Source organism: Belonocnema kinseyi, chromosome 4 (assembly GCF_010883055.1).
Source record: "Belonocnema kinseyi isolate 2016_QV_RU_SX_M_011 chromosome 4, B_treatae_v1, whole genome shotgun sequence".
In the NCBI taxonomy this organism is placed as follows: Eukaryota; Metazoa; Arthropoda; class Insecta; order Hymenoptera; family Cynipidae; genus Belonocnema; species Belonocnema kinseyi.
This window is the reverse complement of record NC_046660.1, coordinates 100,989,659-101,005,241: the sequence shown is the minus strand read 5'-3', so window position 1 is coordinate 101,005,241 and position 15,583 is coordinate 100,989,659. Positions and strand designations below refer to the sequence as shown.

The 15,583-nt window shown below is 29.1% G+C and overlaps 1 protein-coding gene across 1 annotated transcript in view; it reads right to left on the bottom strand.

The window, feature by feature from the left end:
• LOC117170930 overlaps positions 1 to 15,059 on the bottom strand; it is a 29,803-nt gene extending 14,744 nt beyond the window's left edge. The window contains exons 1-6 of the mRNA XM_033357977.1: positions 14,862 to 15,059; positions 14,428 to 14,607; positions 13,437 to 13,675; positions 9,155 to 9,384; positions 8,565 to 9,073; positions 5,740 to 5,932 (exon numbers count right to left, since the gene is read on the bottom strand). Coding sequence (XP_033213868.1) covers positions 5,740 to 5,932; positions 8,565 to 9,073; positions 9,155 to 9,384; positions 13,437 to 13,675; positions 14,428 to 14,596 — 1,340 coding nt within the window. The 5' untranslated portion in view covers positions 14,597 to 14,607; positions 14,862 to 15,059. The remainder of the gene's footprint in view (positions 1 to 5,739; positions 5,933 to 8,564; positions 9,074 to 9,154; positions 9,385 to 13,436; positions 13,676 to 14,427; positions 14,608 to 14,861) is intronic.
• Positions 15,060 to 15,583: the final 524 nt, after the last annotated feature.

The window sequence follows — 15,583 nt, the reverse complement described above, 5'->3', positions numbered from 1 at the left end:
AGCTCCAAGGAGATTATGTTGAAAAATAAAAAAAAATTTACCCAAAAAAAATTGTTTTTATACTTCATTCTAAGGACTTATTGAACTACCCTCGTATGAAACGCACAGATTATTTTTATATAAGAGGAATATTTCAGAACATTTTCTCAATAAAAGGCACCAAAAACCAGATTTTTTTGAATTTATTCTTGCTAACTTAAAAGAGAGTTGAAATTTTTTATTTATATAAATGAAAGTCAAAGTCCATGACTAACTTAAATTTGCAGAAATACTGTATTTTTTCATTGGTAGAAAAAAAAAACAGAATTACTGAATATGCAAATATTTTTTTACTTTGCATAAATATTACTCTTCTTCTTTATTGAAAAGTACATTAAAAAAAACGAAAACTTAAAGCAGTCAAATTGTGTAAAAACATTGCACAAGAAAACATAAAAAGAAGCATGTTGCTTAAAAACTTATTTTTAGAAACAACCGAGCACTTATTCAAAAGACGTGTTTTTATTTTTTTTTTATTTTACACGTTCCGACCTCTGAGAGAGTTGCAAATCGACTTTAATCATTAGAAAAGCATTTTTATGTAACAGCAACGTGTAAAAAATATTAGATTTATTATAAGATTTTTTCCCTGCTGACTGATCTATTAGACAACAATGACCGAAGATGGCTGGGTACTTTCGACAATGAACGATCGAAGTGCGAAGTAGCGTAAACCTATAGTTTACAATGTATAAACATTGGCGGATTTTGGTCATTGACCGTAACATATCCACAATTTGGTTCAAATTTTATCTTTTTACATCCTGCAGACTGTTACATTTTAACTACGAAAAATGATTAAGCTAATTAACAATAACGTAAATCGATCGTCTTGATTTTCATATTTAATTAATTTGTTCAAACTATTTAGCGATGTAAATTTAGGATATTCTGTCGAAAAAAATTGTTTAAAAAATGACGAGTATGTAATGATAAATTTCAAACTTAATGAATCTAATGAATTTCTTGAAAAATGTTTACAGAAAAAAACTGCAATTTTCTGCATTATCATAGTCAAGTTACATTTAAACAATAAAAAATTATTTAAAGAATAAAGAAAATCTATCGTATTGATCTTTGATTTAAGCTAGTTAGTTCATGTTCCTCATAAACGATGTACATTTTTTATATTTGGTGGAAAAAAATATTTCAACAAATGGAAATTTTTTAAACGCCAGAAAAAAAGCCAACTTTCACGATTTATTTTTTAAGTATAAAAAAAGTAATAGGATTTCTTTTTAGCGGGGTTTTTTAACACATATTAAAGTATAGAATTTAAAAAATTTTAATTTTGATACTAAATGACGGCGACAGGGACTGCCTTGAAAATCGCCTTTTTTTAAAGACCTTCACAGAAGGACGGTTTTCTCGTAAAGTATAAGATTTGGAACGAGAAACCAAAAAATTTCATAATTTATATACTACTGACTATAGAGGAACATACACTTTTTTTTAAATAAAATTTTGTACAAATAGTGCACTTTTGAAGAAATTAATAGATTTGTGTCAAAAACATAAGCATTACATTTTTTATAAAAAAAAGTTCAATTCAAATCAAAAAAGGCTCCGTAATTACATAGAGTTTACTTTACATAGAGTTCTTTACTTGTGAAGCTACTGTCGAAAATTTAAATCGATCCAGTCAACGATGTTCAAGAAATACATCCTCGCAGTTCGACGAAAGTTGTTTCGAGAAAAACGCGTTTAAATTTTTACGAGCAATTAAATCCATGAAATGTTTTTTATCTCTAAACTGCAATACCTGCACCTTATATAGGCCCAACTGCATTTAGCTTTTATGATACTAAAGCATTGTTCAAGTCCAAACAAAAAAATCGATTTTTCCAAAATTCTAGAGTGGTGTTACAGCTTAAGCAAATATGTATAAGTGGTAAAAATATCAGATATACCAGAATATACCAGAAATCTGTGAAATAAAACTATAAAAATGTAATATTTACGACCAATATACGGCAAAATACTTGACCCTCGTTTATAGGATGGTTTTTGGGATATGTTCGAAGGGAGCTTTCCCCATGTTATTCTTGTGAATGTATAAGAGGGCCCTGGCGGCATTATATAATATTGTCCGATTGGAAAAAAACGTATTCACTTTTTTTTAACAACCTATCAGAGTATGATATTCTCCTAACTGATATTCGACCTTGTCTTATGCGCAATAAAGTAAGCTTTATCAAGGTGTAAGCTGTATTTTCCTGTGCTTTTTTACAGTAAATTAACCGATAAATATTTTACTGATTTGCACACAAAAAAAATTGTCTTCAAATTCATGCGTGTTTGAGTTTTGTGCTTTCTTTTTCAAAAAACCTTCTTTTTTCTTTAAACCTCTATAATCTTTGGCTCAATTAAAATATTTTCTGTACGGCTATAATAGCGCTCATCGCCTTCTTTTAACATCTGCCGAAAAATTTAAAAAAGGTTTAAAACTAACAAAAAGGCAGCGGTTTTTCTGAAAAATGTACTTCGATAATGAAGATATCTTGTAAGATTGATGCTTGCTAAATAACTTTTGTAGGCAGGATAATTAATTTTCCTTAGAATGGAATTTTCTACTTTTTCTTGAAAACAATAACATATACGAAAAAATATTAAGATGAAAGTTTGCACACTTGAAAAATTCCTATGAAAAATTTCTCTTGTTCTTTGCGATATTTTTCATAGTTTACGAAAAAAATTAAAAAATTACATTTTTAGCTAAAAAAAATTCTCCCAGCCTCAAACATTATTTAGCCTGAATAATGCTGATGAAATGCCTTTCTGGTATTAGTAGAAACTTTTAAAAAATATTTGGAAGAATAAAAAATGGGATTTTCCACATCTTGAACGTTATTATAATTAAAAAGAGAATAATAAATATCTCAATTAGGCTAAAGGTTATAGAGGTTTAAGGAAAAAAATTAGGGTTTTGGTATTTAAACAAAGCACAACATTCAAATACGCATAACTTTTTTTTAATCTTTTTTTATCTGCAAATCGGAAAAATACGTATCGCCTAATTTCCTCTAAAAAAACAATCTGTTTCGTCCCCGAGAGATTTTTCGATTTAAAGTGTGGTGCCCTGCCTGACTTGATATTGATTCTGTCTAAGGTTGAATTATTTTAATTTAAACCATTAACAATTTCAAATATTGTGAAATTGTGATTTTAGAACCATAAAATCGTTAATGAATTTACGTTTACCATTAATCGAGTTGAAACGTTTTACTATCAAAATTGTGAAATTTAAAACACTTGAAATTGTTTTATTATTTAAGGGTTCAATACACTATTTTTAATTTTTGACTTTGAAAATTAACGATTAGAAAGCAATTAAAACTGATAAATGCAACTTTTTCTTAATTAAAGAGCTTTATAATCCCACTGCAAACTGAATTTCATACTTTAAAACTAGTGGTGTGCAATTGACATATTAGACTCTTGACCTGTCTTATTTCAGACGGATTTGATTTAAAACCAACGGAACAATTTCGATTTTGCAAAACTTACTTTCGAAGTGACTTAAGTCGTATTGAATTTTTCTCAAATTAAACTCAATTTTGAAAAATCTCACGTTCCAAGCATGACCAAATTTGTTCCAGTTTGCATTGGAAATTCGACTTAAGTGATTGCACATCACTGATTAGAGTGTAACAAACTGAATTTTTTAAACTCAAGAGGACTTCAAATCACTCACTAAAAATTACATAATTTCATATATTAGGTTAATGGAATTTCATTAGATCGGAAAGGTTTTTCTACTAATTTTTTTTTAATTCCAGGTCCAGCGGCCACTCTGAAGTTGGATTATTTTACATGATAATTACTGAAAATTCTTCTGTTTAAAATTTAAATCGTTTTAAAAAGTTCAATTTGACATTGAAAGTTCCTGTAACTAAACAATTTTTCAATCAAACGTTAAGGATTGAAAGCATCATAAATACATTCGAAATTTTGTTCAATTCCAGAGACCACATCGCAAAAGAGTTCAACAAAAGGGAAATAGGGCAATTTCCCCACGAAAAAGGGGAAAGATTAAACATTAAAACAACCAACAATCTTTTCATTAGAAATGCTATCCTTTTTAAATAATTTCCAATGATTTCTGCCATTAAAGATTTTTTTTTCAGTTGGATATACTTAGCTCATTGGAAATCTATTGAGAGGGATATAAAAAAGTCCAGAAGAAAATAAAATGAGTTAAATACAAAATTATGATATGTTTAACATCGTTTTCATAAATATTTCTTTCCGTGATTTGTAATTTCTTCCATACTAAATTAATTCTTTCAATCTAAATTTGAAACTACAATCTTCAGTAGAGCTCAGTAAACATGCTAAAATTAATCGAATCGTTGGAGCTGAGGTATAACAATTTGTGGGTCGACATCCAGAACAAGTAAAACAAATTTTTGAAATCGGATAAAATATCTTCTTTTATCGCATAAAAAATGAACTCTTCAAAAATCTTAAGTTACGACAAAATTTTTTTTTGTCGAAAAAGAAAAATGCTCAAATGTTTCTTTGATTCAATCTGAATAAATTTCAGGCTCGACATATTAAACTTTTCTTAAATGTGTGCATATGACTCAATCAAAAAAGAAAAAATAACATGTTTTTGCACATTTTCAAACAAAAAAAAAATAATGTTAATAAGAAAAAAAGTCTATTTTTAAATTGAGTAATTTTGTATTATTGTCATCATCATTCTTTAACCGATAGGAAACATTTTGAATTTGAAATCGTTAAATTTTACTGATTTTAAATTTTTTCTTCACTTTTGTCGAATGTCAACCCACAAGTTTTCCCCCCCTAAGCTCAAACGATTTGATTTATTTTAGCATTTTGAATCCGCCCTTCGCTTTAGTAAACTCAAATAAAAAATTGCCTAATTTTATAACATTTAATATTACAGACGATGGATTTGGAATATTCCATTTTTTAATTAGGTATTTAACTTGGTACATTTTAACGAAAAAGCGTTCACCTTCTAATACTTATTTTAAATTTACTATATATTTTGTAACTGTTCCAATTTTATAATGGATAACAACTTCTGCCTCCAGTTTTCACATATTCAACATGCTTTAACCCATCAATTTCAAGTTTCAATTAGTCATATGAACTATTAGTTATTGAATTAATTAGTCAAATTAGTATATTAGCTAATTAGTTTAAGTTACTCAAAGTAATGTAACTGAAACATCGAAAAGGAGTTGAAAATCTGCGACAGAAAAAAAATTTCGCAGCTGATGGGTTAAAATTTTTCAGCTTCAACTTTTCAGCTTTATTTTTAATGGTTCAGCACTTGAAACGTGCACCTTGTTTATTCATAAATACTTTATTAAGTACTTAATTGCTTTAATTATTATTCAATAATGGGTATACTTAGTAATTACAGATTTTTCCGCGTAATTTAAATATTGTGTTTTCAAATATCGTCCATTTAAAGAGAAAAAGAGGAAAAAGGGGTTGCTACATGAGAATAGGGAAAAAGGGAGATTTTAAGAAAAAAGGGGAAACTAAGAAAAAAAACGGGGAAGAGTGTGAACCCTGAAATTCGGAAGACATCTGCTAGCTTAAAATTCTTTACTTTCAACATTTCGATTCTTGAATTTTGAAGGCTTCGGTTTAAAAGACTTTAAAACCTTGAATTTTCAATTTCATAATATATAAGGGCGTAATAAATGAAAATTGACTTACCCAGCTGCAGTGGAAAATCTTTTCAGTTGCAATATCAAAAGTCGGGGTAGAGAAGGGAAGCAAACTGCTCGACGAGCTTCGTTTAAACGTAGGCAACCCGCACACCAGTATTTATCTCTGCCCCAGAGTAACTCGCTAGTGACTACCGCTCTCCTGTAGACTTCGCTACTATCCAACGTCTTCTTATCGTCGTCTACAAAATAGAGTTGTTAAATGCACAAGACTTTTTGTTCAGCAAATACTCTCGAGAATATGGTTAGCATTTAAGATAGAACAGCGCATTTATAGAGTATTTAAGCTACATATATTTTTACTTGTTTAAATTACAGAGTTGCTACAGATCAGGTAATTTCAGAAAGTCAGGGAATGTCAGTGAAAATCTGAAAAAGTTAGAGATATTTCGAAAAACAAAAGTTTAAGTTGAGGATTCAAACTAATTTGTTCAAAATTCATGTTTTTTGGTTGAATCCAACTATTTTTGGTATAAAATTAAAATCCTTTTCTTTGTTTTGTTCAAAAATTAATTAGTTTATTAAAAATTATGGTTTCTTGTATAGTTTCTAGTTGAAAATTCGAAATTTCGGGAGAATATCTAAGGTTCTTGGTCCACAATTCCTCTTTTTTGTTGAAAATTCATGAAAAAATGTATATATTTGGTTGCAAATTCATGCATTTCGTTAAAAATCCGTCTATTTTAGTTGAAGATTTATCTTATTGATTGAAAATTAATTTTTTTGGTTTAAAATTAGTTTTTTCTTATTTTGAATTATGTTTTTAAACGGTAAATGTAAGTGTTCTATTTTTTGTCGAAAATATACCTTTTTTTTATAGAGACTAAATATGCCTGGTTAAGTTTTTTTACTCCAAATTTAATTTGTTTCTTTTTTGGTTGCAAATTAATTTTACTAACTAAAAATTTTAATATATTATTTTTGGTAGAAAATTTATCTTTTTAGTTGAAAGTTCATTTATTTCGTTGAAAATTAAATTTTTTTTTAGTTAAAGATTTATCATTTTAGTTGAAAATTCACTTTAATCAATCCATTTTTTGTGGAAACATAATTTTTTTGATAGAAATGTAATCTTTCTTCTGAAAAATATTTCTGTTTTGTGGAAAATTTAACTATTCTATTTTGTGTTAAGAATTCATTTCTTTGGATGAAAAAAAAATTTAGTTAAAAAAACGTTGTTTTTTTTAAATAGAAAATTCATCTTTTGGATTTAAAATTACACGATTTGGTCAAAAATTCAGATTTATGGTTGAAAACTCATCACTGTGAATAAAAATGTATTTCTTTGTCTAAAAATTTGTTTCTTTTTAGATTCAAATTAACTTTTTTATCTGGGTCAATTAATTTGGCTGAAAACTCATTTTTTGTGTTTTTAAAATTTACTTTCCTAACTGCAAATTAACTATTCTAGTTCTTGTTTGTAATTTTATTTTTTTTTTAATTGAAAATTTATATATTAAAATCAAAGAAATTTAAATGAGATTAAAATCAAATTAAAAATCCTTTTTAACGTCCAATAATCAAATTAATGTGCAGAATTCCTGAAAATAAAACTAAGAATCCAAAGATCATATTTGTACAACCACCATAAAATTTTCATATTGAAATTTGAAAAAAGATGCAAATTTTCCCGAAAAAGAAAAGAATTTCCGTTTTTGGACTAAATCCCCTTCCTTCTCTTTTTTATTTTTGTTTCGTCTTTTTAAATTTTATTAATATCAAGTCAGAATTAAATAAACATTTGTAAAAAATAAAATGATTAATCATATAAAAAAATTTTTTTTAATGTTCGAGCTTAGGAAAATATTCTTTTTTAGGAAATTTTTTTTTTTTTTTCAAATTTCAATAGGAATATTTTATGGTGGCTTTCCAAATTTGGTCGTTAGATTCTTGGTTTTATTTTCAAGGAACTCTACACATTAATTTATATATTTTATTGAAACTGTATCTTTTTGTGTAGAAAATTGATCTTTTGAGTTTCAAATTGAATATTTTTGTTGAAAATTAATTTTTTTTTGGTTGAAGAATGATTGTTTTAACTAAAAATTTAATTCTTCTATTTTTGGTTAAAAAAATCATGTTTTTTTTGGACGAAAAAAAAACTATTTTGTTAAAAATTCTTTTTTTTTGTTTGTTGAATATTGATTTTTCTAACATTTAAACTACTCTAATTTTGGTTGAAAATGGATCTTTTTTAGATGAAAATTCAACTAAATATTTGGTTGAAAATTGATATTTTGAGATGAAGATCAATTATTTTAGTTCAAAATTCATTTTTTAAGTTCCAAATTGATCTGATTTAAAAAGTCAACTAAAGTGTTCAAAATGTATTTAGAAACGAAATTATTTTGCATTAATATTCTTGATCTTCTAGATGTGTGGTTAGTTTTATACCTAAAAGAATTTAGAAATTGGAATGTCGTATCAAACCTGAATAAGGCACTGTTTAATGCGAATAATATGTTTCCTATTACTTTGACTTCTTTTACAATTTAGATTAGGCGCCCTTTCCAATTTGAAGCGATACATTTTCCCTCGAAATTTAAATGATGTAATTATTATTAACAAAAACAGAAAATATGATATTTTAAATCCTAATTCTAAATTCTTATAAATACTCATTAAATTCTCAAAGCACATGAAGTTCGAGCATATTCTCATGCTCGTGAGAATTTCTCTGAGCTCTTTAGAACACTACTACAAAACAACATTTTATCATTAGCACTCACAATCTTGATTCAACTTTTTTATATTAAATTTAATCATTTTAATTGAATAACAATATTATTGACATAATATTAATTGTATATTTACCATCGTCGCTCGATCGATCAATGTCGATAGGTACGGAGATATCGCAGAAGATCTCCTTCCTTTCGGTGACTTGTTCACACTCTAAACATGTCGTGCGCAGTAAGCTAACACCTTCGAAGTCCTCCGAAATAAAGAATTTTTTGCTTTCGTGCCTCTGCTGAGGATTCGCTTCTCCGTTGCTTTCCAAAAAATCGGAAAAACCGTTCTCCGCCGGTTTCGAAGAAGACTGAAGGCCGTTTAGATTTTGCATCATACCAATCGTGCTTCCCTTTTGAAGGACCTTCTTCTTCCACGATTTCGTCCTCCGCTTACTGGCAGTTATGCTGTCAGATTGAGGATCTGTCGCACGCTCCACAGAAAAGTCTGGCAAGACCCCGTTGCTCTGGCCAAATTGGTTCTCTCTGTGCCTCACCAACAGTTGGAAGGTTTCTCGGATGTTGTCCAGTAAACACACCAAAAGTTCGTGCGCATCCTGCTGCTGATTTCCTTCGAAAATAGGATTAACTTCCCTGCATAACAAAAACCTAGGTAATAAATAAACGTCCATTCTTATGCATAGTGAGAAATACGTTTTTAATTCAAGAGCAAACCTTAAAGCCTGCAGGAATGCGTCAGGTTGGTAAGGCTCGTTGCTCTCCTTCACTTCGGACTCCCTGAGGGCCATGAAAAGCTCGTGCAATTTTTCCGTGGCCACTTGTATCCTCGGTTTATTGTATTCGTTTGTGGGACCAGCCAATGCCAGCAAATCCTTGCTGCTCATACTACGATTACCACTCGCCGATAACGAAACGCCTGTTCTGCCCAAAGAGGAGGACTTCATCTGAATAATTTAATACATTTCAGCATTAAACACCACATCTTTATATTATAAAAGTATATCGCCCTCCTTCAACGCCTGCTACCCCCTGAAATACCCATCTAACCTTCTCGAATTCTCGAGCAACCTCCCTAAAATGTCGTCTAACTGCCTGTCCAACCTCCCTAACTACCTACCCTAATTTAAAGATATAACTTTTTTTTAATATGTACAAGATTGATGTTTTACCTAATTTACTGAATTTGAATGTTATTTTATTCAATGAATTTGTTTCTAACCAAATTGGTACATTTCAGAATTCTAAGAAATGTTTACAATTTAAAGATTTTTTATTGTATTTTAATCAACCAACTCATCTACAATCAAACGGGGTAATTATGGATCAGATATTTTTCGCCATAATAAACTTTTTGAAAATTTGCACTTGGTTCATTTATAGCATGAATTACTGAATTGTTCTATATTTTGACCTATAAGTTTCAAGCTTTGACATTTCACCAGGAAGTCAAGCAATCTCAAAAACTTTCTACTTGGATTTTTTAGAATCGACAATTAACATGAAAAATATTCGAATAATTGTATTAATGCAAGAAGTGAGATGCCATATTTCCATATTATAATATACTGATATTTTGTGACAGGAAGTGAAAAACAGGAAATCATGGTTATAGGTGGGAGAAACCTACGATAAGAAAATGTTACTACATTCGTTGAAATTGAACGATTTTGACGCGAACTTTTATAAGTACAAATAAAAGAATTTCAAAAACTATATTACAAATAATATTAACTTAATCAGGGTGTCTAGCGATTCTTAAGAACAAAATTCAGGGTCTTTTCCAGGGTTTTCAGGTCAAGAAATAAAAAATTTTCCAGATCTCCTTTATTACATCAAATAACGAAATAAATGTCTATCATACATGTAAAAAATTAGTCGCTTCATTTTTTTATTGGTCAAAAATTTCTAAAGAAAGCCAAATCGTATATAAAACAATTCTTAATTTTTTGCGAACATGAGTCGTCTTTGTGAAATATTTAGGAATATTTGTAAATCGTTGTAATGTCTTTAAAATAATTGAAATGTTTGTGAAATCTTTTGAAATCTCTGTGAAGTATTACAAACCTTAGTGAAAGCTTGAAATTTCTGTGAAATCTTTTGGCATTTCTCAAAGCTTTTGTAAAATCTTTGAAATTCTTGAAATCTTTATGAACTATTTCTATAATCTTTGTTTGCAAAACCTTTTGTGTCTGTTTAAAATCATTAAGTCTTTTGAAATCTTCTCAAATGTGTTGAAACCTTTTGAATTCGCTTAAAATCTTTGATATGTTTTGAAATTCTTATGAATTCTTTAAAGAAATTGTGAAATCTTTTCTGTTCGTTTTGAAATTATTAAGATCTGTTCAAATCTTCTCAAATTTGTTGAAGCCATTTGCAATCATTAAAAATCTTTTAAATGTTTTGAAATCTTTAAAATCTGGTGTATTGCACCCTCGTTGGAATCTTTGAAATTCTTCAAATGTTTTGAAATTCTTAAGAATTCTTAAAAATATTTGAGAAATCTTTTGTAATCGTTTGAAATCTTGTCAAACATTCTTAAATCGTTTAAAATCTTTGAAATGGTTTGAAATCCTTAAAATCTGGTGTACTTCACCATTGTTGAAATCTTTGAAATTCTCGTATTGTTTTGAAATCTTTAAGAATGTTTTATGAAATCTTTAAAACTTTTGTGAAGTATTTTGACATCTCCTAAAAAATTTTGAAGTTATTTAAAATCTTTAAAATGTTTTGAAATCTTTAAAATTTTTGTGCAATTTTCGAAATCTTTGTGAATTCGTTGGAATTATTAAAATTATTACAAATCTTAGTGAAATCTTTGGATATCTCCTTAAAAAATTTGAAATTGTTTAAAATCTTTTTAATGTTTTGAAATCTTAGAAATGTAGTTTAATATACCCTTTTTTAAATCTTTAAACTTTTTTGTAAGTTTTAAAATCTTCGTGAAATGTTCGAAATATTTGTGAAATGTTCCAAATCTTTATGAAATGTTCCAAATCTTTGGGGAATTTTTATCAAAACTTTTTAATCTAGTGTACACGCCTTTCTTGAATGTTTGAAATCCTTGAAATATTTGTGAAATATTTTGAAACGTTTATAAAATATTTCTTGAATCTTTGTTGGGAAAATCTTTTGTATTCGTTGAAGTCATTAAATTATTTGCAATATTTTGAAATCTGGTGTACTGTATTAAAATGATTGTGAAATTTTTTGTGAAATCTTTATTGAAATCTGGCGTGCGCGCCCTTTTTAAATCGTTAACACCCGTAAAATCTTTATGAAATGTTAAAGATATTTAAAATATTTTGAAATCTTTAGAAATATTTTGTAACCTTTTGAAATCTGTTGTTAACTCAAAACCCGAGTGGTCAACCCCTCGAAAAATTCGTTGTATGCTCATTGAACACCTTAACAAAAAGTGCCTTGAAATATCTTTATTTATTCTGTTATAAACAAAGATAAATTTTATCTTGACGAATAAAAAAATGTTCAGCAGAAAGATTTTTTCTAAGCGATATGTTTCTTTTATAATAGGCTAAAAGATTTAAATTACTCTTCGCATTTCGATAAAATTACTGTTTTAAAAGAAAAAAAAGAGAAATTAAAATTCAAGGTTTTCGTGAAAAAAACAAGACTTCCAGGTTTTCAAGGTTTAAAAAAAAATCAAGGAGAGTTCCAGGTTTTCAAGCTCTCTAGACACCCTGTTAATGGAAAAATATAAAAAGTACTAAATACAATTTCTCAAAAGATTCCCCTTCCTTTAACCTACTAAAATGCACTTATTCTATATAGACATAGGTATACTATTAAAAAAATCAAAAATTCAAAATTATAATTTTCAATAATAATTTGATATAATTAGGCCCCAGGAAATCAAAAAAGTAATTTTCAAAAAATGTTTGCATACATTTGTATGTGCGTGTGTGTGTGTGTGTGTCTGTATGCCACTTTTTTCTGTTTAATACATCTTGAAAACTAAAAGAGAATGGCCATGAAATTTGACCGAACTGTAGCTCCAATTAATTTCCAGGTCTGATAGGATTTCGAGGTAGATCGGAAAATTAGAAGTGTTTTTTGCGATTGGAGATTTTAGGAATACAACAAAACTGTATATGAAGTTTTAGTTCGCGTTTTCGAGATGCATATTGAACATATATTATTTATTTTATTTTATTAACATATATATTCAACATATTGACATATTGAACCAAGTTTCATGATTTTTTCCTCCATGAGGAAGCAAAATTTTTTGATCCAAAATTACCCCATCGGAAGTATAAATATGGATCAACTTTGATTATTAATAACTTCAGGGGAGATTTTTCTAATAGAAATTTTCAGGATATTTTCAGAAGAATCTTAAGAACAGTTATATAACATATATGATACAAAAAGGGTAGGTACATTTTCTGATTTTTAGCGAAGCCGTGATGTGAAAATTTCGGGAATTTTGATCAATAATTACCCCGGTTCAAGTATTAATTTACCCGGTAAACCAAAAGTAATATATTCATATTTGCTGCAAAACGCAAACACTTATTTTAATTCATGACGTTCGTTCTGAACGTTGTTTAACACAACAGAGAAAAACCTTGCAAAATCAATTAATTTCGGAAAAAATACTTAAATTTTGCACTGAAAAATATCAATTTTGTACAAAAAACGGTATAGTTTTCATAAGCTCTTAGTTGAAAAAATGTTCAAATGAATCTTTTAGTTTCTGAAATTCTAGAATTTTAAATTGTTATTACATAATAAAATTATAATTTAACATTAAAGCTCATTAAACAAATTTTTCTCCGGAACGCTAAAACTTAAAAGAATGAGAACTTCATTTAAAACTAAAAAAAAATGTAGTCACCAAAAATTTAAAACGCTTAAAAATAGTTTTTAAATTGTTAATTATACTTTCCAAAATTCGATTTAAATTGCAAATTAAAACCTATGAAGTGTAAAAATGAAAAAGCTTAAAAATAGAATTTACTTCGTGAAAATTTACCTTAGTTTGAACGTGTTTGTCGTTTAGGCTTGACAAGTCAATTGCAAGATGATGTAGGTTGTGTAGAAAGGATGGAGTAAACCGTAAAGTGTAGAGAACGCTGTTTAAAAAACAAGTGTTCCCAAGATTGCACAAAGTTGCTATCCTCAAACCGTCTGCGCCAGGACCCATGATATCGCAGTTGGTTGTTTGATGATTATTTGAATAATTTCTGCAGCCATTCAACATCTTGCTCGTACCTTTATCAAATTTCTGGGTTTAGTATGCATCCCTTTAAAACTTTTAATTCTAGCGAAGATGATTTCAATATTATTATTCGCTTAAATGATAAATGTTAGTAATTTTGGGACTTCTTGTGCACAAATTAATACTTATGGTTAGTATTGTTGTGACTTTTGATATTACGCAGCATGCATTTTATTATTTGTTATGAAATCCTTCAATTTTTAAGGAACGAGTAAATGCGGAAGATACAGTTTTCAAATCTAAATGGAAAAAGGTTTAGGAAAGCGAAGCATAAATATCAGGGTGATAACTTTAAACTCAGAAAATTATCCCGGCCAATTAAATTTAAATTTTAACAAATATTCCAGGAATTTTTAATGACCAATTGATTTGCGTAACCTAAATAAGGAAACATTGCTGAATATTGCCTAATTTGAAATTCTTTTCAATTCAAATATCAAGTGGCATTTAAAGTGATCGGATGCCACGAAAAAAATTCCTGTTCCAAAAATAAATGGATTGATTTCCTGATCTCAAAAATTATTTCCGGTTTTTTGGTCCAGTGGCACCCTGAAATGATATTATAAATAATGTGCTCCAAAAAGTATTTCATCTGACCGTTTTGAATGATTTATTGAAATGATCTTACTTATCTTTAAATCCTTTGGGAAAAGTCCGTGTTCTGGATATTTATCCGCAATGAGAAAATAATGCTCTTAGCATAAGAACAACCCATTAAAGTCAGATTGAAAAACGACGATCTTACCGAACGAATTGGATTGTTGGTCCAAGACGCCCCCTCCGACAGATTCACGAGGGGGCTGAGAATTGGTTTTCGCGAGAATACGATTGCGTCCTGAAAGGGACAGGCAAAACTTTTTCCTCGGGGGAGCAGATCGTTCATCTGTGTCCTCTTCTGCTTCTAATACTGTCATTTTCTGCTAACCTAAAAACAACCGACACAAAAGGAATTGAACGCAGCTCGAGCAACTCAAATCATTGATTTCGAGGGCGAAATTCTTGTGCAACTTGCAGAAGGTAGACGCTGGACCACGAATGCAAAGTTGTAAATAAGGCCATGCAATTGGAACAGAAAAAATGTCAATTTTAATATAAAAACTGAACAAAACTCGGTCAAGAATTTGCATAAATATAACATGAAGCGATGAGGTTGGAAACTTTTTCACCAAAAATACTCACGTTTTATCGGGTGGAGAAGTCATGGAATAAAAAATAAATGGGTTTACGATGGATCTAACTTATCCAAAAGAAAGAGTCGAACAAAATTTCGGGACGCCCGTTCGCCAGACACAGGCTACATTTTCATCCTGTGAGTCGCGAAATGGATTCTTAACAATTTTGCAACGGCCATTGGTTTCTTGCATGCATGCATTGAAATGGCATTGAATGAAAATCAGGCTAATTCTCAGGTAGACCGCCAACAGCTCGCGAAAATTCACGCGAACTTAGTTATCCTTTTTAACAAAAGGTGCGCTGCTTGAAAACGACGCACATGCGCTAATTGTCAGATTTTAAGCGCGAGATTTTAAATTGCAAAGGATCATACACTCACAGAAATGAAGCAGAATAATAACAGCTTTACCAATAAAAATTTATTTTGTAATGCAAAACGGGTATACTATAATATGCTATTATAAAGACGCTATTTTTTCTATCCGCAGTGTCAATAATTTTCTACCTCTTTTTCTACCCTATCCCTTAGTATATTATCTATCTGTTTATCTCTTTTGTCTATATCCTCTACGATTGAGTACTTTTATCATTTTCTATCCCTCAAACATCAGGAACGCATCAAAAAGTCGGGAAATTTATTTAAAAGATTAATTTGACGCTGACCACGTACCAAAAATAAAATTTCACGTTTCTTCTATGCTTACCTACACACTTAAATTTTATTTCAC